The sequence below is a fragment of the Anas platyrhynchos genome, chromosome 2 (assembly GCF_047663525.1).
Source record: "Anas platyrhynchos isolate ZD024472 breed Pekin duck chromosome 2, IASCAAS_PekinDuck_T2T, whole genome shotgun sequence".
NCBI lineage: Eukaryota > Metazoa > Chordata > Aves > Anseriformes > Anatidae > Anas > Anas platyrhynchos.
In genome coordinates, this window is record NC_092588.1 from 67,402,041 (window position 1) to 67,425,628 (window position 23,588).

At 41.9% G+C, this 23,588-nt stretch overlaps 2 protein-coding genes across 2 annotated transcripts; one reads left to right on the forward strand and one right to left on the reverse strand.

Moving 5' to 3' along the window:
* Window positions 1-3,410: 3,410 nt before the first annotated feature.
* CCDC127 (coiled-coil domain containing 127) lies at window positions 3,411-7,545 on the reverse strand. Its single transcript, XM_027451818.3, has 2 exons — window positions 6,932-7,545; window positions 3,411-6,767 (listed from the first exon to the last, which is right to left on the reverse strand). The coding sequence occupies exons 1-2, from the start codon at window positions 7,449-7,451 to the stop codon at window positions 6,094-6,096; spliced, it is 1,194 nt and encodes a 397-aa protein (XP_027307619.3). The 5' UTR covers window positions 7,452-7,545; the 3' UTR covers window positions 3,411-6,093.
* Window positions 7,535-21,836, forward strand: SDHA (succinate dehydrogenase complex flavoprotein subunit A). The gene is made up of 15 exons (XM_027451817.3): window positions 7,535-7,696; window positions 10,027-10,113; window positions 10,327-10,488; window positions 10,915-11,058; window positions 11,191-11,355; window positions 12,563-12,711; window positions 14,001-14,125; window positions 15,373-15,541; window positions 16,072-16,267; window positions 17,007-17,178; window positions 18,484-18,602; window positions 18,825-18,936; window positions 19,720-19,850; window positions 20,362-20,475; window positions 20,838-21,836. Exons 1-15 carry the CDS (start codon window positions 7,631-7,633, stop codon window positions 20,922-20,924), a joined length of 1,998 nt encoding a protein of 665 aa, XP_027307618.1. The 5' UTR covers window positions 7,535-7,630; the 3' UTR covers window positions 20,925-21,836.
* The last annotated feature ends 1,752 nt before the right edge of the window (window positions 21,837-23,588 follow it).

Consider the following 23,588-nt stretch of genomic DNA (forward strand, 5'->3'; position numbering starts at 1 on the left):
TCTTTGTATAGTTTTGGTCATTTGACCCTTGGTCAGATGCATCTATACTTCTCATGGAATGAATATAAAGGTTTGCAGATGCCTGTAAAGAGGTGAAGAATTTGTCTGCTAGTATGACAAGCACATATCTCTGTATGTGCTTTTGTTATTCTGCTGTTCTTACAGCAGAATAAACAAGCTCCCTACTTCCACATTCCCACATTGACCAGTTTGCCAGTGCACCTGGGTGAAATGATTTCCAGACACCAGCAGAGGTGACAACACTACATCCTTTCCTTCATTTTACTCTACCCTGTCTAGCTGGTACTCCCTCTCTCACCCCGGCATAACAAAATATGTGGCATCATTGGGATACTATGCAAATTTCCTGTAGGGAAAAAAAAAAAAAAAAAGTTGTACATAATATCTTTTTCCTACACTAAGACAGAGAAGACTGTGTTAGAAACAGTCAAGACATTGGTAGATTCCTCACTTACTACCTCCTTCCATCTTTTCAGAGGTAAATTATTATCAATATTTTCAGAAGTCCTCAACTATTTCCTGTTGCATAAAATGCACGTAACATTAGCTATTGCATATTCAGACTTCACTAGCATTCTCACTGAGCCAAAGATTGTAACTAGAGAATTGTAAAATACTTCTATTTCATTCCCTCACAATATTTGTTTTCTTCAGATGGATTTATTTTAACTTTGCTAAAAATTCAACAATTTTTGAAGAATATAGCTGAGAAAGAGATGTCAATTTAACCTTTCTATGTGGTAATATTTTTGCAGCTGTTTTTACTTTTGAACATGCTCGTGTCAGATTTGCTGTATGCCTTTCAGAGCAACATCATGCCCCTTCTGCAGAGCAGCCCTCAAAGTGGAGAAACATCATCTGTAAAGTGCTTCTCTCCACATGTAGGTAATCTGGTGGTGACAAGCATCATCTGAAATGAAAGCCAAGGCATAGTGGCTTAGTATCTGCTCCTCCTGTTCCTCCTGCTGCTATCACCTGAGGCAAAAAGCAGCCTGAATCAGCTATTGAGGGTGATGAAGAAGAAGACTGTGCAAAGCAAAGGTTGTGTGGTGAGCCTCAAACAGGAAAAGATGGAAATGTAAAGAGAGTGGTAACTCTCCAGCAGGGTGCCTGAAGCACAGGATTCTTACATGGAAGAGTGAAGTGGGGAAGATGTAACAAAAGTGAAGATGAACATTGTTCAAACAAAATGCTGTCTCTGATAGTCTGCTTGGACCTTCTCGTATGATACACAGAGAAAACAAGAAATCCTTATGTGAGTTAACAATGGGCAAAATCCTTGAACAGCTACACGAAGAAGGAGCACTGAGCCCCATGTTCAGGAGGGTACTCAAAATTCCCAGCCCAGGAGACTCCAATGATCCTACCAGTTCAATAGATACACAGACGAAATATTTCAGTCATTTAGTTTTAGGGCTAATATTCAACAGCAAGTGGTTATAGATTCTACCATATCAGGAAATATTCTGCAGATCTTTAACTTGGTCTAGGTTTTATGCTCTGTTGTTCTCTAACTCTACCTGATAAATAGCCAAAGGCACAGCTCCTCAGCTGGCATGATTTATTTCCCGTGTGTGTGCTGCCAGGCTGCCATCATCACTGCCACAGCAATTCAAGTAGGGATACAAGAAGCCCAATAAACTTTGGAGGCTAAATCTCTTCCTATGCTATTGTAAACTTTTCTGGATGCTCCCAAGAAGTCATTCTGTGCCACCACAGAGGAGAAACAGAACAGCACTGAGCTGTTACTCTACTCTGTTTTAGGCTATTGGGAACACAACAGAGGTAGGGTGCCATATACTATGACTTCTGTGAACAACCCATTCAGGAATGCTTTTATGGTGTCAGGGAGTTTCCTTCAGTAATCTGACATGCCTAAAAATTGCCATGTTTATTGTGGAAGTAACACAATAGCCACAGAAGAATTAAATGGAACAAGCTGTGAACATCATGTCTGCTGTAGTTCGTTCAGAACAGACCTGTCACTCTTTCCCATGTGGTGCTTTTCCTCCTCTTTTCTACAAATAGGCATCATCTGTATTTTGTATATACTTGTGGTTTGTGTGACACTGGCTTCAGCTTTGTATATAAACATTTTACTGGAGTAAACTCAGTTCCAGCATCATCTTCCTTCTTTGTTTTGCTCTTGTTGACACTGGGCTTCAGGGCATCTCTCCTCTAGCAAGCAACAAAACATGTTTTACGGTTGGAGGTTGTTGCTTGCTATGTTCATGAAGCAATGGAAAGCATTCTTTAATTAAGGTTGTTACTGTTTCCTTTTCCAGTGCTGTGGTATATAATGAGATGCTGATATGTTGCTGAACCACGACCCAGTCCTGCATGTTATCTCTGCATAGAGGTCCACCACAAGGCCCAGTTTGCTGCAGGTAAGTTCATTCTCTCTTGGTCGCTGAAAAGCACATTGCTTTTTGTCTTTCTTCTTATTATTACTATGGTCCAATCACAAAAACAGAACGGTGCTGCTTAGGCTGCTGGCAAGCAGAGCGATTAGCCACAAGAGGGGGCAGCATACAGTAATGTGAAACTAGCTGAAGATTTTGTAATGTGTTAAGTTTGGAAGTGAGGTGTCTAAGAAATGCAAACCTGCAGGAGCAGTTGTAAAGAGAAAAGTGAAGAAATAGTCTCTTCCTTGGACTCTGTTTTGGTAGGTAGCATTTACTTTCACATTTTTGTCTGTTCCCATTAGTAGTACATAAAGCAGAGAGCACTTTCTGGGCTACTTTACCAGCAATGTTTTCTCTTTTTACTTTTTCTGGTGGCCATCCATAATCTGTCTGTAATTAGTCACCTTGCACAACTCCTTACATTGTAATTTCTCAGATAGCAGTACCTTGCGAGTAGGGCTACATGCTAGGACTGTGCTTGTCTATTTGCAATGAAGCTTGCCACTTGGGTGACCTGTACATCTCCACCATCAGTGCTGCTGTACAGCAGACTTTTCACATGTACATGCTGAAAGGTGACCGTTCTTTAGCAGCCCGTCCTCCTAATGCTACAATCTAGCCCTCGCACCCTTCACATCTGCAGGGTTCCCCAGCTACGTGAGCCTTGGCATCGTGGAAACCTTCAGAGCTGTGAATGACAATTGTGTATTGTTTATTGAATGACAATTTTCTTTTTCAAAAAGAACCTGCAGACCTCAATTTCAGGCACACTTCTTCCAACCAGAATATTGTTTGAGAGGCTGTGACCCACAAATGTGAGAACCACCTAGACAATAGATGCATCAAAAAGAACCCCCAAACTCAAGATTTGAATAAGTGTGGTAATTTTAATCTGAGGTGATATTAACAGTGTTTAGGAAGTCGGTGTAAAATTCCATTCCTCCCATCCACCTCGCCCAAGTAACACAACAGTGCAGAGAGATGTAAGGGTTTTCATTATTTTTATTGTTTGTTTAACAGGTGAGTTTGTATTTCCATAACAAAACAAACAAACAAAAAAACAAACACCAACCAACAAAACACTTCATTCCTTCATTAAATATTTTGAAAACAAATCATTCCTTCATTCTACATACAGACATTTTCAAACAAATCAGTAATCCGGAACAGCTGTAGGGCAAGATCAAGCTCATAATAGAACTTTCAACATAATAACTTACAAAAGGGGACTATTTCAAAAATATGTAACACACTAAGAAACAGGAGTTTTGGTAGAAACTAATAGGACTGGTGCTTCTAAACCAGTTTCATGCTTTCAAAAATCCTCCTCAGAAAAACTCCTTGATCTTAATACACTGATCCGCAAAGTGTCCATGAACAATAGTTCAACAATCAGCTGTGCAAATAGTCGACACTTCTAAAGAAGTGATTGTATTTATTCCTTTGCATCCAACCACATACAATCAAGCACGTGATGCTTCCAATCATTTATTTATACTGAAAAGTATTTTACTTCCTGATTACGTTTTCTTTAAATATTTTGATGTCAGGGACATAAAACTACGAAAAACTGAAAAAAAGCATAGGATGTTTCTTCATTTAGTGTTAAGAATGAGTGAAGATGCACAAAGATGAGGCATGAGTCTTGAACATATTGGCTTTGATTCACTATCTACAACTGTTCATCTGAGTTGCTGTAACTGCTTGCATGTCCATATGAAATGCACTGCGGCTGGGCAGGCAGACACTTTCCACATCCTGAAGGAACGGCACACGAGTTAAGTTGTTCTAAATTATTTGTTCTACTGGGCAATTAGGGCATGTGGATATGGCCAGCTAGAGCCGCTTGGCTGAGGTTGTCACACCAACACTAACTCAATCACGTTCTCATGGCTGAACCTGCATAAACTTGGCATCCAGATAACCTTTGGCCTTTCTGGTGTCTGTGGTAGTATCTCTTTTTTTTTTTTTTCCCTCCATGTTGTCCACTTAAACTTTATTTAAAAATAAAAACCAGTCCATAAGAGGTTAATAATTCACTACAACACAATCGGCACCAACAAGGTGAGCAAAATAACAGATGGAAAACCGAGCATTTTGGAAACAAAAATGTTTAAGAATTTTGTTTAATGTCCACATCTGCTACAGTTCTCTGTTAAACTTGGATGGGCATCCACCAAGCTGGATTGTTTCTGGGCCATGCAATAGCTGATGGCCCAGAGCAAACATGTTTGGCAAGTCTATCCCTCAGTTAATAAAGAAATGCTAACTAAAATTTATACCACATTATAGACAAAAGGGTAACGGTTTTCCCTTTGGGGTCTAAGGCTAGATTAGAAAGGAGAAGGAAAAAGACTTCCACTCCAAGGTACATGGCACTTTTGAAACTGAAGGTGGTTCCTATGCTCTACAAGGAGCCAAAGATTTAAGGGATTTCACGCATGGAAACCCTCTGGGGTATTTATTTTTTATATCTAGATATGTTTATTGTGGCAATTAGAGGAAAAAGCTCTCCTTAAGTCTTTACAGAACTTGTACATCTGTAGGATTTCCACGGTCATAGGTATGTGAAGGGGTGAACTGTAAGCTCAAAATTTCAGAGTTGTGGAAAAGTGTACTTTGGGTCTGGGAGAACAGAGGTGGTCAGGGGAGAAGGGTGGCTGCCACCCTTCTGAGCACAACAATCAGAGCCTGAACAAGCAACAGAGCCAGGCGCAGTGACTACGGAGGTTCCTGGAAGCTGAACACGTACCCTAAGTGCACTGGGATGCAGAGGCAGCAGCATGGTGATGTGCATAATAGAGGCACACTGTTAGGTTATCACCGAAACCTTAACTGAGAGAAAAACGTAAGCATTGTCAACATTTCTACTGTATTATGAGGATACAACTTCAAGTTTATATATTATTTTAATATTCAAACACGTCTCCCTAGCTCCAGTGAGGTTCCTCTCAATCTGTTTGTTTAAGTGTTATTTTAGGTAGCATCGTTTGGATGTTTCATCCATAAAGTCCTATTTGTATTTTAAGCTTGGAAGATGATGAAAGACCGATTAACCTGAAGCATTATCACACTATTCCCCCCTCAGAGTGCTAATACATACATTTTTGATATATATACATACACACAGATACATATGCGCACACACACACATATATATTTGTATAAATGTATGTATATACGCATACGGTTTATGTGACAAGCATCTTGCTCAATCATGGTCTCTTCCAAAGACCTGGCTCAAAATCAGTCTTGCTTAAAGAAGACAGCGCTGAGGCAGCACGCAACGCATGCATACGGAGCACAGCGTGCAGCCCACATAGTGGAGACGAATCTCACTTTTCTGTTGATAGAGTACAACCTCCAACTTGGTTAATTACTCTGAAGTGACTTTTGTTTAGCTCCTTCTGATCCCTATGGAAGCTTGCATATCTCTGGAGCACACTGCAGTCTGCAAGACAAACACACAGAGTTTTAGAGCATGCACAGCTCGCTGGAGCATCTGCTGTTAGTGAAAGGAAAGGCACCAACACTGCACATCCCATGCAAATACAAATGCAGTGAAGAGTAGAAATTGAAACACAGAACGAAAACGTAACAGCTTCGGACTACGACTGTGATTGTCCCTACTCTTCACAGCAGACCACATGAAACACCATTACTCCCCCTATCGTTTTCCTAACATTGCTTTTTCTACCCTCTTGAACTTTTGCAGTTCAATAGCTAGTTCCCAATATCTCAAATACAGCCACATAAGTCTTCCGTTTTGACTTCTGCTTCTGTTCAGCAGGTTGCCACAGTAGTTGTCATGTTTGAAAATATCTTTTAAGCCACTTTCCATATGTAGATCCAGAGCAACAGGATCAGTTGCCGCTTTAACTAGCAAATTTTTCTCTATTTCTAGTCTCTGGCTTCTGGGTACCACAAGACTGCAGTAGATCTCCTGTCTTTCTTTCAGTCCATCTTCAAATTCTTTTAGCAAAGCGTTGGCTTTCTTTTGCCATTCTTCTTCCTTTGCCAGGCAGCTTTGGTACAAGTTACCCGCTGCTCCCGAGCGCAGAAGAACTTGTTTTTCCCTCTCCAGCTTCTCCTGCTCCTGCTCTAGGCTTCTCCTCTCTTCCACTAGCTTGCGGCTCTGGGACACGAGGGCTTCACGGTAGCTCAGGGTCCTGTTGCGCTCCTTTTCAAGCTCCAGCTCCAGGTGAGCAACCGCGCGGCGGCTTTCCGTGATGGTATCCCGGTACTTGGCCTCCAGGTCCTTCTGCAGAGACGAATGCTTTCTGTAATACTCGTTCTTTTCCTTCTCTATTTCCTTCTGACATTCTCTGGTCCAGATCCAACCTGAAACGTACGAGTGGGGTTAGAGCAACCTGCAGAACGGCTACGGATGCTTAATTTTGCCCCTGATGAAGTAACTTAGTGGCCCAAGCGGGTTTTTCCTCCCCCTTTCCCAGCCGGCTCAGGGCCCTGATGGCGGCCGGCTGCCCGCACCCGGCGCTACTCACGGAAGGCCGCCAGGCCCAGCATGGGCACCAGCAGGGCGTAGTTCCACCGCCCGCCCTCCTCGCCGGGCTCCCGGCGGTTGGGCAGGATGTTCCAGCCGGGGGGCTCGTTCAGGTTGTTCATGGGGGCGCCCTGCCGCCGGCCCGCACCGCGCCCTGAGGCAGCGCCTAACGGACGCCTCAGCGCCCTCGGCACACTTCGGGTGCCCTCGGCTGTCTTCGGGCTGCCTTCGGGACTCTTCGGGCACCTTCGGAGTACCCTCGGGTGACTTCGGGGTGCCCTCGGGTGTCTTCGGGCCCCCTCGGGGTGCCCTCGGGCCCCTTCGGGTGTTTCCGGACGCCTTCGGGCCGCCGCCGGCGCAGCGCCCGGGGAAGCCGCTGCTGCCCCTGAGCTGCCGGCCCCGCCCCTCTCGGCTGTCCCATTTGAAGCACGGGGGGGGGACGCCAAGGGGGGAGCAGCGAAATTACTCGCTCCAGCCCAGAATTCTGCCTCAAGCCTGGCTGCATCCCTGCTCTCTCTCATTGCGTGTATGGGGAGGAAGGTTTGGGGTGACTCCGCACTGCGGACCCGCTAACACCCACGTTTCCCCGTTTCTTACCCCCCCACAAACACACTTGGTTTCTCCCTCCGGGGCCCTCACCGGATAACGGCGCCGGTGGCAGCGGCGGCCCCGCGCATGCGCGCTGCGGGCTCCCTGCGAAATGGCGGCGGCGGTGGTGGCGGCGCGGGGCTGCGCCAGGCGGTGGCTGCGGCCGGCGGCGAGGGCGGTGAGTCCGGGCCCGGCCCTCCCCTCCCGGCCCCTTCCGGCCCTGCCGCCCCGAGGGCCGCTCCGTGACCTTGACGGGTCAGCCCCGGGGCCGGGAGCCCTCAGCGAGCTCCCCCGGGGCCGCCCTTGAGGGGCCTGCGGGGGCCGGGAGCCGTTGGGGCAGCGGGAGGGGCACGGATCCTTGACGAGAAATGGAGAAATGAGAGCTGCGAGCAGGGCTGCAGCCGGCCCTGTCCTAGATAGGAAGGCTGGAAGAGCGTCTTTTATTCTTTTTAAAGCTTCTCCTTAGCAAAAGCCAATATATGGACAAGAATCCACTAGAAATGTGTGTTTTTTCTTTTATATATATATATATTTATTTATTTATTATATATATGTTTCCAGAATCCTCTGCTGAAACACGTCTTTCAAAACTTGACCAATAGGGCCGCGGAAGCGTGGTACAGCAACTTCAGAAAACAAACATTTTCCTTTAAAAAACAAAATTAAGTGCAAAGCGTTGTGGCAGAACGCTCCCTGGGTATTATTGTAGCAGGCTGTTTGCTTTGTTTACTCAGGAAAAGTAGGCCAGCTCCTTTCCATGCTTTAGGGCATAACCGCAGTTTATGCTTTCTCTAAGCGGCGCTAAGCATGCACAAACCTGTTGTTTGCGTGCTGTCTTTACACACAGCATTTCCATTGCTAACTAACCAAGTGTGTTGTTCACCCCCAAGAAATAACTTATGGCAGTAACAGGAGCTGTGCTACCATTGGGATGTTTCAGAAACAAGCAGCAGCAGTGGTATATTGTAGGGAACGCATGGCTGCCAAATCTTGTAGCCCATCGTGTCAGTTGGAGTTGTGGTAGTCTAAACCTCAGCTGATCTCACGCTTTCTTTGAAAGCACTTTCTCTATATGGAGGACACCCTATTTTAGCGTGATGTGAAATGGTTGAGAGAGTTGCCTTGCAGATAAATTACATTTGGTACTTCTGTTTCATCTGACTGCCAGCAGATTGCTTAATCCAATGCTGTTCATGCAGTGTTAATGAAGGTGACTTAACATGGGGAGTAAGATGGACATGGAATTGCCCCAGGGTGTGATAAGAGCAAGGGAGAAGGGAGGGGAATCCCTGCTGAGAAGGGGGTGCTAGCAGAATTCCTTGGAAATAGTTTTAATACTGATCTTCTGTAATGATCTTACCTAAATTTTTCGTCTGTTTAAAAAAAAAAAAAAATAAAATAAAATAAAACAGAAGAAGTGTGTTAGCAAGTATGATGACGCATCAGATTCGATGTTGTGCAAGAAGATAATTTTGAAGAAACTATGGGAGATGACAAATCTAGATCAAGGAAAGGGTAACGTAGGGGCAGGGTATTGGGAAGTTCCAGACAAGCCCGGCTTGTTAGCATGTTGTAAGGTGATTAAACCATGGCTATAACAGTTGCTGGAAAAGACAAATACAATCCAAAAATGTGACAGAGTGGTATTTCAAATGGAGGAGTGATGATATCACTGTGCAGGTCATTGGTATGACTGTCCTGCTGTTCTAATCAATCAGTGCATGCTCAATTAGATGCATTTTTCTGAATAGTGTAGAGAAGGAATACTAAATTCCAAGAAATTGCTGATTTGTACTGTGGAGACTAACACTCCGGTTGTTTTAACCTATCAAAACCAGGACTGGATATTGGGTAGGTGTAGGTGTTTTTTCTGTCTTTGGGGAGAGAGAATAACCCTACAGAAACAGAAAACAGTGTCCCGGTGCTTCAATCAGAAGAGAATAAATTGTTCTACATTGCCTACTACTTAATAGAGAATGAAAGCAAGAAAAATATATCTGCCTTTTGAAGCAATGATGATACGGAACAGCATTCCCCACCTTTTTTTCTTTTTTAATTCTTCTCTATTCTTAAGCACCTGAAATCAAATTCTGAGCATTTTTTGACCTAAGACAGGTATTTTTCCTGTGGTTCTTGAAAAGTTGTCTTCATCCTTGCTTACATGAGAAGAGTGGAATAATGTAGGGTACGAGTTGCAAACAAACTTCTGCCAGTGCAGCCTCAGAGAGCTCTGGGAGACTGGTTGGTTAGAGTGAAGTGAATGGTTAGGCTGTGACTTTCTGGTACTTGCAGCTCTGTCCCTCATCCCGTCAGAATTGTTGTTTTTCCTCGTTGTGGGTGAAGGAAAGCCCAAACATCACTACGTGTAACTGTAAAATATGTTGAGGCAATGTTTGTGACTCAGTGGCAAGTAAATGGTTATTGTAAAGGTGGAGTAGTTGAGAACACTGGAAATCTTTCTTGTGGAAACATTTGGTCTACAGCAGTTGTCTTGATTTCTTCCCACAGTGGCCAGCGGCGTGCCAGACTCTTGCACGCAACTTGCACTTCACAGTCTATGGAAAGAAACACGCTTCTACGAAGGTTTCTGATTCGGTATGTTCATACTTTTCTGTATCTTAACTAACAGGTCAGTGCTTCAGAGAGATGCCATCAGGGACAGCTTTCTGTGTTGCGTCTGCTTCTTGGCTTTGGTGGAGGGTTGTTCAGTAATGAGATTGTCTAGCTGAAATACATTGCTTGTGTTTACATCAGGTTGGCTTAGTTTGCATAGTTGTGACCATAACAAACTGATTTGTTTTTTTCTAGATTTCCACGCAGTATCCAGTAGTGGACCATGAGTTCGACGCGGTTGTTGTGGGTGCGGGGGGAGCAGGCCTGCGGGCTGCATTTGGTTTGTCAGAGGCTGGCTTTAACACGGCGTGCGTTACAAAGCTGTTCCCCACCAGGTCTCATACTGTTGCTGCACAGGTGAGAAATGAGGTAGAACAAATGTGGGAAAAAATAAAATTAAAAAAAAAAAAGGCACCGTAAGAGCTGGAAGATCTGGATATGCACATGAACACGATGTGCCAGGGCCACACTTCCACTGTACATATTATGTAGCCCTCCAAAATTGTTTCAACTAAATATGTACTTTCAGCTTCTGTTCAATTCTTCTCCATTGCATTCTTTGTAACTTTGCAAGCCATTGTGTTATACAAAACATAATTAGGTACAGGCCATTGTGAAATTGATAAATTGCACAGTTTTTTTTACAACCATGTGATATCTGACTTTATGGCTCTACAAACAAGCAATACAGTAAACGGTAAAAGATTCTAATACAAATGAGGAAAACCTACTAAAGCTTTGCTTCACTGATACAGTTCTAGGAAAATGTGTTTTCATTTTCAGGGAGGGATCAATGCAGCTCTGGGAAACATGGAGGACGATAACTGGAGGTGGCATTTCTACGACACAGTGAAAGGCTCCGACTGGCTGGGTGACCAGGATGCCATACACTACATGACGGAGCAAGCCCCAGCTGCTGTGATAGAGGTAAGATTCACTGGCACTGATTTTAACTCAATTCATTCACGACAGGGTAGCTCCCAAAGATATCTTACTAGGAACATGGTAATTTCCTGTTTATTATGCACTATTCCTGATGCTTGTATTTGGGTTCAACAGCTGGAGAATTACGGGATGCCATTCAGTAGAACAGAAGAAGGAAAAATCTACCAACGTGCATTTGGTGGACAGAGCCTTCAGTTTGGAAAAGGAGGACAGGCCCACAGGTGCTGCTGTGTTGCAGACCGGACAGGGCACTCGCTGTTGCATACTCTGTATGGCAGGGTAAGAAGCTGTGAAGTAGAACTTGTCTTTTTATTTGCAGTCAATGATATCTTCTGACACTGGAAGAAAGAAACAAAATGACTTGCATGCATATCAGGGAGGAATCTGAGAGAACGAGTGATACCAATTCTGGATTTCCTTCCTTTTTGTGTCACTGTGGAAGGATGCCACCTAGGTGATGCTTGCTTTTTTGTCAGGAGTACCTGGAAATTGGAATATATTGATAGATTGTGAAGATCATGTTTATAATGGTTGTCCTGAAGGCAGTGGATGTTAAATAGCATACACTGTTAGCTTTGTGGTCTGAAGTAGTTTTTATTGTTACAGCTTGTGCACCTGTTAACTAGACACAGACAATATTTATCTAAGCTTTCCCAAATATCTTTTTTCTTTTTCCATCCTCTTAAGAAAGTTGACATCATGGCTTTGGGGAACTCTGATAAAAGGTACCAGACAGCATTTTTTGTTACTCATCTAAAAGGAGGGAGCGTGGAGGAATGAGCTATAAATGTTGTAAAGGGCTCCAATGCCCTCCTGAGCTTTCTCTATGGCAAATAAATAACTAGTTTCAGCATCTGGTCCTGTCAGTTCTACAAAGCATAGCTACAAAAGATTTGGTTCTTTTTAAATGGCAGTAAGCTACTTAAAACCCAAAATTAGGTACCTAATAGCTAATGCTTTTCATTTACTTAGTAGTTAGCTAATTACTGTCCTTCAGGTTAATACTAGACTTGTTGCTGCAATAGAAATGATCAGTGCTGCCAGACACAAATCTGATCCTCGAGGGCACGAAAGAATACATTTGGCTTGATGACGCCTGCTGGTTCTGTTTATATACTTGGCTTCTGGGGATGGCTTCTGCTTCTCAGAGGCAGACCTGGTGATACGTGCTTGTACATGTGTCAAGCTCTGCGGCTGACTCAAGTGTTGCCAAACATAGGGTGAAAGAATGCCTCTTGCTCTCTAGCTATGCCTTCTCAGAATTCAGCGGTTTGGTAACCGTGCGTGTGTATCTCTTTGAGCTGGATTAGATTCATTAGCAAATGTTTATAGAGATTTCTAGGGAAACTGGCTTCCTTAAGAATCAATGGAAGGTTATATTTTTCTTTTCCTTATGCAGCCTATATGCATAGACGGTTTTGAAGAGTAGTTACTTAAGTTTGTGTTTTTTTAATCATTAAAATTGCTTTTTTTTATTTTCCTCTAGTCTCTAAGATATGATACCAGCTACTTTGTTGAATATTTTGCCTTGGACCTGCTCATGGAAAATGGAGAGTGTCGTGGTGTTATTGCCCTTTGCATAGAAGATGGTTCTATACATCGTTTTAGAGCAAAGAACACTGTCATTGCCACTGGGTAATGTAATGTAATGTTTGTGATAAAAGATGGAAAACTGAGAGTGCTGCTAGTTTGAGGGCTGGGTGTCTTTTACATGTGTCTTACTCCGTAGTATGGAGGAGACATGTTGACTTGAAAAATATAATTGTTTTTACCCCTCTCCCCCCTCTCTCCCTTTAATCAAAAGCAATACAACTACAAATTCAGTCATTTCTTAAGAAAAAAAAATCTATTATCCTTGTGTCCAAGTATAAATTTAGTATGAGGTCTAGCTTCAAATTCTAGAACAATGACATGGCGCTGAAATGTGTAAGAGCATTTTGTATGTATATCAACAGTATCTTAGACTTTTAAAGCGTGCTATTTAAAGCAGACGTTGCAGCGCTACCAAGGTGTGTATGCATCTGTAGTGTTTGGAGTTTCCTGTAGGAATCACCTTTTTTAAGATTAGTGAGAACTTAAATCAGTGATAAAACTGCACATCTAACTGTTGTAAGGTGAAATTATTAGATGTTTAGTGTAACTTTACATTAGTAGTTGCAGAAATTTTTATGTGTATTAGAGTATATGGATTAGACTTGTGATTATTTTATCCCATCTGTTTCAGTAGGATAGGTATGTTTAGAAATATATTGTGTAGAAAAATACTAAGTTTGCCAGTTGCAGTATGGTTTTATGAAAGCCAAGGCTGTTTTCATAGTGAAGTTCTTTGAGCTGCATACAGTAAGTAGGTTAGTATTTCTTCTGAGAGTTTGTCCTGAAACTTGGAGCATTGGCAGTGCTCAATAACATTAAAGCAAACTGGTTAGCTTCCAGGCTTAAAAATTTGCTATTAGTGACTGTGAGTTTTATACAGGTTTTTGAAATGTAAGCATATCCAATCAGGGGATATATTGATTATATAAGCTATTGTTACAAGCTATTTTTGCTAAAACTGCACGTAATAGTTCACATAGAGTCTAATGGAACTGGATTGAGAGAACATTCTGAAGTGACTTTCTTTCTGGCAAAAAAGTTTGTTATTAACCTAACTATTCCGCTTTGAAGTGGTCTTTTTATTGGGCCTTCTTCCACTAGTCATTTTTCAGATATGTGTAATGGGGCAATGCCAATTTGGTTTGGTTTTGGTTGAACTTAGTACAGGACGTGGCAAAAGTCCGGCATCTTGCTGGTTAACACTCTTTCTAGTTCCATATTTGTGCAAACAGTGTAGCTGAGTATAGGTTTGGATATGTGTGGTGTTTTTTTTTTTTTTCTTATTTTTATTTGCTTTGTCTTGCTAATTTTATTAACTGTGTTTTCTTTAGAGGGTATGGCCGCACTTATTTCAGTTGCACATCAGCTCATACAAGTACAGGTGATGGTACTGCTATGGTCACACGAGCTGGCCTTCCTTGCCAGGACTTGGAGTTCGTACAGTTTCACCCTACAGGTATGGAATATGATTTAACAGAGTATGAAATAACACTTGCAACATTGTTTTTAATATGATGAGAAGAATTTTTGTGGTTTTAGAATGAGCTTGTCAGTTTGCATTTTCCTGCAATGCCTAATCGCTTTATTAGATGCCTCTGGTGGATGTTCAGACTTGTCTGCAGCTGCTGCAGAATATAAATCTGCGAGTACAACTATTATAATACATGAGAAAGGTCTAAGCTGATGTAATACCAGTTAAATATAAAGGTGTTGTTGTTACAATACTAAAAGACTTGACAAATTCCTAGTTGGAACTCCTTCACCTCTGAAATTTGTTTTCTCTTGTGCTTAAAATATTAAAGGGTATATCCAATGTTTGATATTGGATACAGAAGCAGTAGGATAGATTGAAATGTTAGGAAGTTGCACACTAGAATCTTTTGTGAAAATTGAGTAGTTGAAGTAAAGTAGTTGAAGTAAAGGTATATATTTTAGACATTTTATTATGTTTTATAGCACAGGATCAGTATCTAAACTGGATAAACGTGGTCACAGACTAAAAAAAAGTTTTTTTTTTTTTGTTTGTAGCTAAATAGATGCTGAGTTTTAACTTGTGATAAATGGTGAACATTTTGAACAGTTTAACAAATATAACGTTGTAAAAGTAATCTTAAGAGATGCAGTGTTCATTTGACATAACTAAGTTTTTTTTTCTGGTCAGAGAAGCTTAATTGTCTGATAATTATGTTGAAAGTTATGGAATAATCAAATGCTTCATCAGCATTCTTATTTTCTATGAGGAACCAATGCTGAAGACTAACGGATAGACTTTTCCTTTGGAGAAGGAAGGCCATACTCAGTAAGCCTTTATGTTCCACACAATTTGAAGCCATCCTGCACTGCCTTAGCACAGGAAAAGAGGCAGCAGAAATGAGCAGATTGACCTTGAGATAATCAGTTTCTGGTTTACTTTGGAATCTTGAACAAAGTAATTGCTGAATCTCCTTGTGTATTGGTGGGTGTAGTTCTCTTCTCATTGTAATGTTTTAGATACCATGGGTGTTCCAGATGAACTTGCTCACCTTCCAGGAAGAATGCTTGAAAGGAGTAACAGCACTCATTTCTCATATCAGGATAGAATTAAATTTAGCCCTGTGACTTATTTTTGTTGTTTAAAAGTAGACCTTGCTTCTGCAGTCCTGGCTGTGTTGGTTAGGAATTTGGCTTGTGAACATTTCATGTGATGGTTTTCCTTCTTTGCAGGTATCTATGGGGCTGGTTGCCTTATAACAGAAGGGTGTCGTGGAGAGGGAGGTATTCTCATTAACAGTCAAGGTGAAAGATTCATGGAGAGATACGCACCTGTTGCTAAAGATCTGGCTTCCAGGGATGTCGTGTCTCGTTCTATGACCATAGAGATACGGGAAGGAAGGTTAGTTAAATACTTCTAACGAAGCTGCAGAATGAATGCTTAATTGTATTAGATTATATGCAATACAGTAGTTCATTTGTTAAGCAACAGATAATTAATAAGATAGAGGTTTAAGTGTTAGCTGAACACTGCATTTCAGGCAAAAATGTTGCTTGTTACTTCCTAACGTCCCTTAGAGGGGAACAGAAGGTGTTATGAGTTTCCTGTTTGAATTCCTTGTGTCTAGAGACAGTTTCTCAATTATCATAAGGTTTTACATCTTTCTGTGGAGATAAGGTTGTTTAAAGCCTTAAATACTGTGGATAATTGTAAAAGGAAAGCTGGGAGGAGAAGAATGCTCTTAAATGCTGCCACGTTCAATAGTTTTTTCAAATATGTTAGATAGTATTTTTGTCAGAGATGAATTTTAAATTTTCATTTTTGGGAAGGTAATCGCAAGTGAAACAAAGTAGCTTAGAAAAATCACTGACTTTTGCATAACCTTCTGTTGTGTGATCCACTGTTGATACTCCTGTTTTTTATTTTGATAGGGGCTGTGGCCCTGAAAAAGACCATGTGTATTTGCAGCTGCACCATTTACCACCACAGCAGCTGGCAACTCGTCTCCCAGGAATTTCAGAAACAGCTATGATATTTGCTGGAGTCGATGTCACTAAAGAGCCTATTCCTGTTCTGCCCACTGTGCATTATAATATGGGCGGTATTCCTACAAACTACAAAGGACAGGTCAGTCATGCAGATCACTTCTGGTATTTTTTTCATCTAGCAATAGGAAGCGATTATTCAAATAGAAATATAAGGGTGCCGAATGACATTAACTAAATAATGATGTTAGAGTACTTAAAACACACAATCCAGTTTGTTATTGTGAATAACTTCAGAACCATGTTCAAGTCCATCTGAAGATGGAGCTCTGGGAAACTTTTAAAGTGAAGTTTACAGTTCTGTCACATCTGTTAGCAACTCTGGCTATTGGCTTGAGGATAAGCTACGGTTGAAAAGGGATCAAACTAGTACTCTGTTACAATATTTAATTCACTGTACCTCATATAATCATTACACTAAAACAGATTTGTTCAACTCATACTAATTTATGCCAATTTGATGGTGTCAGCTGATTTTTTTTTCTGGTTCAACGTATTCTACTTATTTTTTTATGCATATCTTCCCTTGGAAATGCATGCAGATCAGATTTGCTTCCTGTGCTTTTCTGACTTGCTGCAGAATTGTGAACTATTACACGGTTCTGTTTCTTAAATATGACCTAAAGAAATCTTAAGTTTTAGTGCTAGCTATATTTATTGCTTACCCTTTAAAACTAAGGTATTTGCAGTTTTAGGGTTGGGGAAAAGTTCATGTGGTTTTGTTTCATTCCTACTTGCACGTGGCATTTTAAAAATAAGGAGGCTTGCATTCTTAAAAACTGTTTAATAAAAGAGTATTAATCAACTATCTGAATTGTTAGGTGATTACACATGTGAATGGTGAGGATAAAGTGGTACCTGGCCTATATGCCTGTGGGGAAGCAGCATCTGCGTCTGTCCATGGTGCAAACAGACTCGGAGCAAACTCCCTTCTGGATTTGGTGGTCTTTGGCCGTGCTTGTGCCCTTACAATTGCAGAAACGTGCAAGCCTGGTAAGACTCACAGTTTGTCTCACTCTTATGCAGATGTTTATGCTTATGATCTTATTTCTGTGCAACAGAGAGTTGTTGGTATCTACTTCAAATTAAGAACACTAGACCTAGACTATTATTTGTTAGGAAATGCAGGAATTTGTGTTTATGCTTCTAATATACGGGTTCTTAACTGAGCAACTGCTTGTCATTAAGACTTGCTTTGTAAGCTGATCAACTTAAAACCAGTGCTCAGTTTTGCTGTTGGCAAAAGCAGTTGAAATTTTTCACAAACAGCAAAACAGGATATTGACTGTGAAGACTTGACTTCCCTATGTCCTGCACTGCATCCTCTACATCAGTGTAGTTTGTTTTACACTTAGTTCTTTCATATAGTGCATTTTATTGCCACCTTGTTGATTTATAAGGTGGACTGCATGTGCAAGTAATAGAAGAAATAAATATAAAAAGTTGTAACATCTCATCCACTATAAATGGATTATCACTGCTGTATGTTATTTCTTAAATTTAAATCTGGTCTTAAAACAAACAAAACACCACCACCACCACTCACAAGAGTCAGTTATATTGCAAGAGCAACTGAATTCCAGTAGTTACTTGTTTTCTCATAGCTTGGTGTCCAAATGAATAAGACTGTACAGACTTGGACTGAAAAAAAAAAAGTGTATGAAATAGTGGTATGTGATGGAATCAGTTTAGGTTTACAGGTGCTTTTTGCTCTCAGTTAGTGCAAACATTTGTACTCAGACCAGTCTTTTCTGTCGTTCCTCTGAGTTTGAAGTTGTGGGAAGGTTTTTAAGTAGTCTGAATGTAAGGCTACATGAGAGATGAAGTGTGGTTTTGAGGAGCTGTGTGGCTGGCTTAGCCATGCTTGTTACCCAGCAACATAGGTTTCTGTATTGGCGAAAAGGTACAGAGCTCTTAATGGGGCCAAGAGAAGGTGAGAGGTTTGGGGATGAGGAGACGAGGGAAGTGTAAGAGAAAGTGGTGAGGAGCCACAGGCAGTGAGAAGTTTAGGATAACTTTTATCAAAGTACAGTTTTTATGGAATTAAGAGCAGAACTTAGCCAGATGTACTGGCTAGGTTCCTAACCAACTATCACAGGAAAGAATGTGATTTACATATATTACTGAGAACTTTAAGTATTATGGATGCTTCTGGTGGGGGTTCAGGAAAGTTACAGTAAACCTGTATCTCAGACAAAGAAATTACTGTTTTACTCAGATCTGAGACACAGTAGTTACTACTTTATGAATCTGCCAGAAAAAGTTGCTTACTAAACTTACTGAATTTTTCCGTAATAGGAGAGCCAGTTCCTTCCATTAAACCAGATGCTGGTGAAGCATCAGTTGCTAATCTTGACAAATTAAGATTTGCTAATGGAACCATAAGAACTTCAGAAGTGCGACTTAACATGCAGAAGGTAAGCTTGGTGAAGTCCTCAGCAATAAGGGGGGGAGAAGCTTCTGTTATATGCTGCATAGTAGGATGGATTTTCCTCTGTTTGGGGTGAACAGAATGTTATTTCTTGTTCTTCACGCTGCAGACCTGTCTGAAGTCAGCAGCTTTGCTGAAGCTAATGAAGTTATGCAGGATGTTATGCTCATATGGCATATGAGACTAATTTGTTTTTACTGTCTTGCAGACAATGCAAAGCCATGCAGCTGTGTTTCGTACTGGCTCTGTACTACAAGAGGGCTGTGAAAAACTTAGCCAGATTTATAGTGATCTGGCTCACCTAAAGACATTTGACAGAGGTAATTTGATAGCAAAGAGTATACCTTGGTCAGAGTATGTGCTGGGAAAAATGTTTTTTTTTATTCTTAGATCTTCTGTTTTTTCCTTTTTTTAAAGCTTGGCCATTTTGAATCTTCAGAAATATTTTACAGAACCCTAATTCCTAAACACAGTAATCAGCATGTTTGATTTTATTAAACATTTTCTATTTGTATACTCTTTTAAAGAAGTAGACACTGAAATCAGAGTTAATTCTGTAAGTGCTACTGTTGTCTCAGAGCGTGATGTGAAGTTGCTCAAATGCTAAGAGGAACTTTGTAAATAACTTCTGAAAAGGCCAGTCAGTTGTCAAAATGTGGTAAGACTTTATTTTTAGGCTGAATACTCAGGTTTGTTTTTATTTTAGCTCTGCATACAGATACTGTCTTGCGGTGTATCTTAGGAGGACTTGTTTAATTAAGTGCAACTTACGGTGTACCCTTTCTCCACTCCAGTTGTGTGTTTCTCTCCATCTACTCTTAGACATTTATTCAAATACTGAAATTGAACTGGCTTTCTTTGATACCTCTACCAAGCATCAAGAAAGGAAGTGTTGTGATAGCTTAGAATGTAGGAATTAAAATGAAGGTATGTTCCTGTATGGAACTTGGCTTCTGCCTTGGAGATACTTAATGAAGGAGAACTTTGTATAACTAGCAGGTTTCCCCCCTAGTTTAATTCTAAGTACTAGCACTAAGATAGAAGTAAATTAAGAAATAATTTCTTCATAGAACACCTTCCATATTAATTAAATATTTGACTAGGTATTGTGTGGAACACTGACTTGGTGGAGACCCTGGAACTGCAAAACCTGATGCTTTGTGCTCTACAAACCATTTATGGTGCTGAGGCTCGCAAGGAGTCCCGGGGTGCTCATGCCAGAGAGGACTATAAGGTATGCATTTTCTGTGACCTGGGCATTGCATTGCTTGTTACGTGACCTGGATGAATTATGTAAACATCTTAACTCAAGGCTCTGAAGACTTTCAAGAAATTAAGGCTAATGGTGGTCTCACCTGCCCTGCTCTATTTATTATTTATAAAATGACCAGTGCGTGCAATGGTGGGTAATGATCTTAAGAGAAGAGTAGTTCAATGAATGCATTGTAATTATTAGAGAGGTGAAAGCAGGGGCATAATGAAACCTGTTTAGACATTCATGACCTGATTAAGGCAGAATAGCCATTCTCTGCAAGAAACATTATCTTAAATGCTGAAGTTTAACAAGGACTTGGAACTTTGATACAGTCAGTGTTAACGTAAAGCTTGCTGGCTATTATGAGACATGTATTACAGTTGTAACTGCAATTAAACTAATAATGTTTAATCTTTAAAACATTAATAAACTAATGAGGTGATTTACAGATGCCAGTTTCTGGTCTATACTGACATAATCGTCTCCCTAGGTACGGATAGATGAGTTTGACTATTCCAAGCCACTCCAAGGCCAACAGCGCAAGCCATTTGAAGAGCACTGGAGAAAGCACACCCTTTCGTATGTGGATGTCAAGTCTGGGAAGGTAAGTCAAGTCAGATGCTTGAGGACAGCTGTTGATAACATCCTTTTCAAGGGAGTAGTCTTCCGGTACCATTCATTCCATTCAGTACCACCTCTAATAAAAACTGTTGGTTTTAATAAATTTATCTGGTGGTAACTGGGTGGAATGTAAATGTTTCTTGTAGGTTACCAATTGTTCATCTACTACAGAATGAAATGAATAATGGGAAACGGCTTAACATCAATCAAGCCATTCAGTTACCCATGTTACTCGGTCAACAACTGAATAACAGTTACAGTCAACAGCTACAACCTGTAGCTACGTTGTCATGTTTAGATACAAGTTTTGTCTTATTTTTTTTTTGTTTTTCTTTTTTGTTTTAGGTTTCCTTGAAATACAGACCTGTAATTGACAAAACTTTGAATGAAGAAGACTGCTCGACTGTTCCTCCTGCTATTCGCTCATACTAGTAGCTTACATCCAACTTGCAGGTCTCTCCCAAAGAGGATTAGTGTACATAAGCATAGCACAGGCAAATCAAAATACCATTGTAACTATCAGTTAATCAAAAATGTTCCCTAGAAGCTTCTCCAATTTGTGTTCTGCTCTTTGGTGTGGAATGCAGGACAACTTGTGTTCTTTCACCTAGCTTCTGAAATTGAAAGGGAAAACACCAAATGCATCTGAAGTGATTAAAATCTTATCACAGTATCAATATGTTATGTATATAATGTCTTTATTTTGAATGTATAGTTATTTCTGTATTTTAAGAATCTGAAATGCATTGCAATAGTTTCAGACAAGACTGAGATGCTGAATTTTATGATACAAGGTTTTAAAATGAAGCATCAAAATTGCTGATTGTAAGTAACATGAAAGAAAAGATGGTGCTATAGTAACTATAACCTTTTTTTCTAAAGCTAAAATTGTAAAAATAAAAGTAATGCTATTGCTTTATGGAAGGAAACGAGATGCTTCTTCTACGCCAGCAGATAACAAGTGGAATTTATTTCCTCCAAATTATACCCTGAGTAGATTATAATCTTTATAGCTATTTTTGCTATCTGTGGAATTTGTGAAGCTGACTCTGTGGTGTTCTCTGGGCATTTCCTAGACCGTCTTTTCTTTCAGAGGATATAAGGCTCACTTTTGCCAAAGGCTCATCAAAATGTTGAGGCTTCTCTGACTTGAATTCTTGCTCTAGTATGAATATGTAAAGCCACAAGCAATGCCCTTCTTGCAGGATTTGACGTATAACTCCACAAATGAGCATTAAGCACTTCCGCCTTTTTGTTTCTGTGTTGCTGCACTGGCTGAACATTTTATTCCCTTGCTGCTGCTGGAAAAAAAAATAAAAATAAAAATACGTGGTATCTGCCTCATTTAGTGGTTCTGTGCTGTGTATCAGGGGTTTCACTCAGCTTGGGCTCTGGAGCAGTGCCAAGTGTCTTGCTCGGATGAGAAGGGCAGAGGGGGCTCTTCAAGACCGAATCCATCCCACAGGGTCTGTCCATCCATCCCCCAGGAGCAAACTGCTCCAGCACGGGTCCCCCACGGCTGGGCGGCAGCTCCCCCCAGACCCCCTGCTCCTGCGGGGGCTCCTCTCCACGGGGGGGCTGCAGCTGCGGCCCGGGGCCTGCTCCTGCCCTGCGGGGGCTCTCCATGGGCCGCAGCCTCCTCCAGGCCACATCCACCTGCTCCACCGGGGGCTCCTCCACCCACGGGGGGGCTGCAGCGTGGAGATCTGCTCCGTGGGGGACCCATGGGCTGCAGGGGGACAGCCTGCTCCACCGGGGGCCTCTCCCTGCACAGCCCGCAGGGGAACTGCTGCTGCCTGCCTGCAGCACCTCCTGCCCTCCTGCTGCACTCCCCTGGGGGGCTGCAGGGCTGCTTCTCCTCTCTTTCTCCCTGGGAAGCAGCTTTTTTTTGTTCTTTTTTTCTCCTTTCTTAATTACGCTCTCACAGAGGAACAAGCGACATCGTTTCTTGGCTTGGCTCTGGCCGGCAGTGGAGCCCTTCTCTAACGTGGGGCAGCTTCTAGATTCTTCTCACGGAAGCCACCCCTATGGCCCCCTGCTACCAAAACCTTGCCACGTAAACCCACCAGAGCAACTCTTTCGGTGAAGAAATTTTTCGTAAGAACCAACCGAAACCTCCCCTGGTCCAACTTAAGGTTTTTGGTTCTTGTCTTGTCACTTGGGGCTTGGGAGAAGAGAACGATCCCCACCTCTCTGGAGCCTCCTTTCAGCTTCCTGTAGAGCACAGGAAGGTCTCCCCTGAGCCTCCTTTTCTCCAGGCTGAACAACGCCAGCTCCCTCAGCCGCTCCTCACCAGACTTGTTCTCTAAACCCTTCACAAGCTTCAGAGCCCTTCTCCGCACACGCTCCAGCACCTCCAGGTCTTCGCTGAACACAGTGCTCGAGGTGCGGCCTCACCAGAGCCGAGCACAGAGGGACAACCGCTTCCCTAGTCCTGAGGGCCACTCTATGTCTGATACAAGCCAGGTGCAGAGATATTTCTATGCATATAGATGCAGCACTAGTACATGTTCCTTGGAAAACTGGTCAAACTCTCTTCAAACCCCATAAATTGATGGTTTCCTCTAACTGGCACTGATGCTTCAGCTGGATCCTCTAAATCCCATGTTACTGCTTCTGCTTCCCAAGCAGGTGACGGAAACTCCTCACCGGAGAGCAGAGGAGTTGTAGTTCTGTCTACAGGCAATATTTGGAAGTTTGGAAGATGCTTCCCTTGCTCAGCTGCCATCCCTATGTTAATCAATCAGCCGATCTTTTGCCTTCCAGCAAAAGTCTTGATGCAGTTCCTAAGGAAAGTTCTTTCTGAAAATCCTCAGCCACCTCTGTGCACGCCAAATCTTTCATGGCACTGTGCAATGCGCGGATGGCAGCGATAAATCAGGTTGTGGAATGAAGGGCAACGTGTGGGGAGGGAATTTGCAGGTGGCTTCGCGCTGTTTCGCAGGTCCCTGAATTAGAGGTAATGAGGAAACAAGCGGTAGGAACAAAACCTTGAGCCAGGCTGAGATCAAGAACTGGCTACAGTGTTAAAGAGGACCTTTGGGCAGTGGGCAATTGCTGGCTGGCTCCAGGCGCGTGTCTGAGGGTCTCTGACCA

Coding starts and splice junctions, on each gene's coding strand:
- CCDC127 (XM_027451818.3), bottom strand. CDS start 7,451: ATGAGAGAGAGCAGGGATGCAGCCAGGCTTGAGGCAGAATTCTGGGCT. Junction 6,768..6,931: donor GCTGGGCCTGGCGGCCTTCC/GTGAGTAGCGCC, acceptor CGTACGTTTCAG/GTTGGATCTGGACCAGAGAA.
- SDHA (XM_027451817.3), top strand. CDS start 7,631: ATGGCGGCGGCGGTGGTGGCGGCGCGGGGCTGCGCCAGGCGGTGGCTG. Junction 11,059..11,190: donor CCCCAGCTGCTGTGATAGAG/GTAAGATTCACT, acceptor TGGGTTCAACAG/CTGGAGAATTACGGGATGCC. Junction 18,937..19,719: donor CCTAAAGACATTTGACAGAG/GTAATTTGATAG, acceptor ATATTTGACTAG/GTATTGTGTGGAACACTGAC.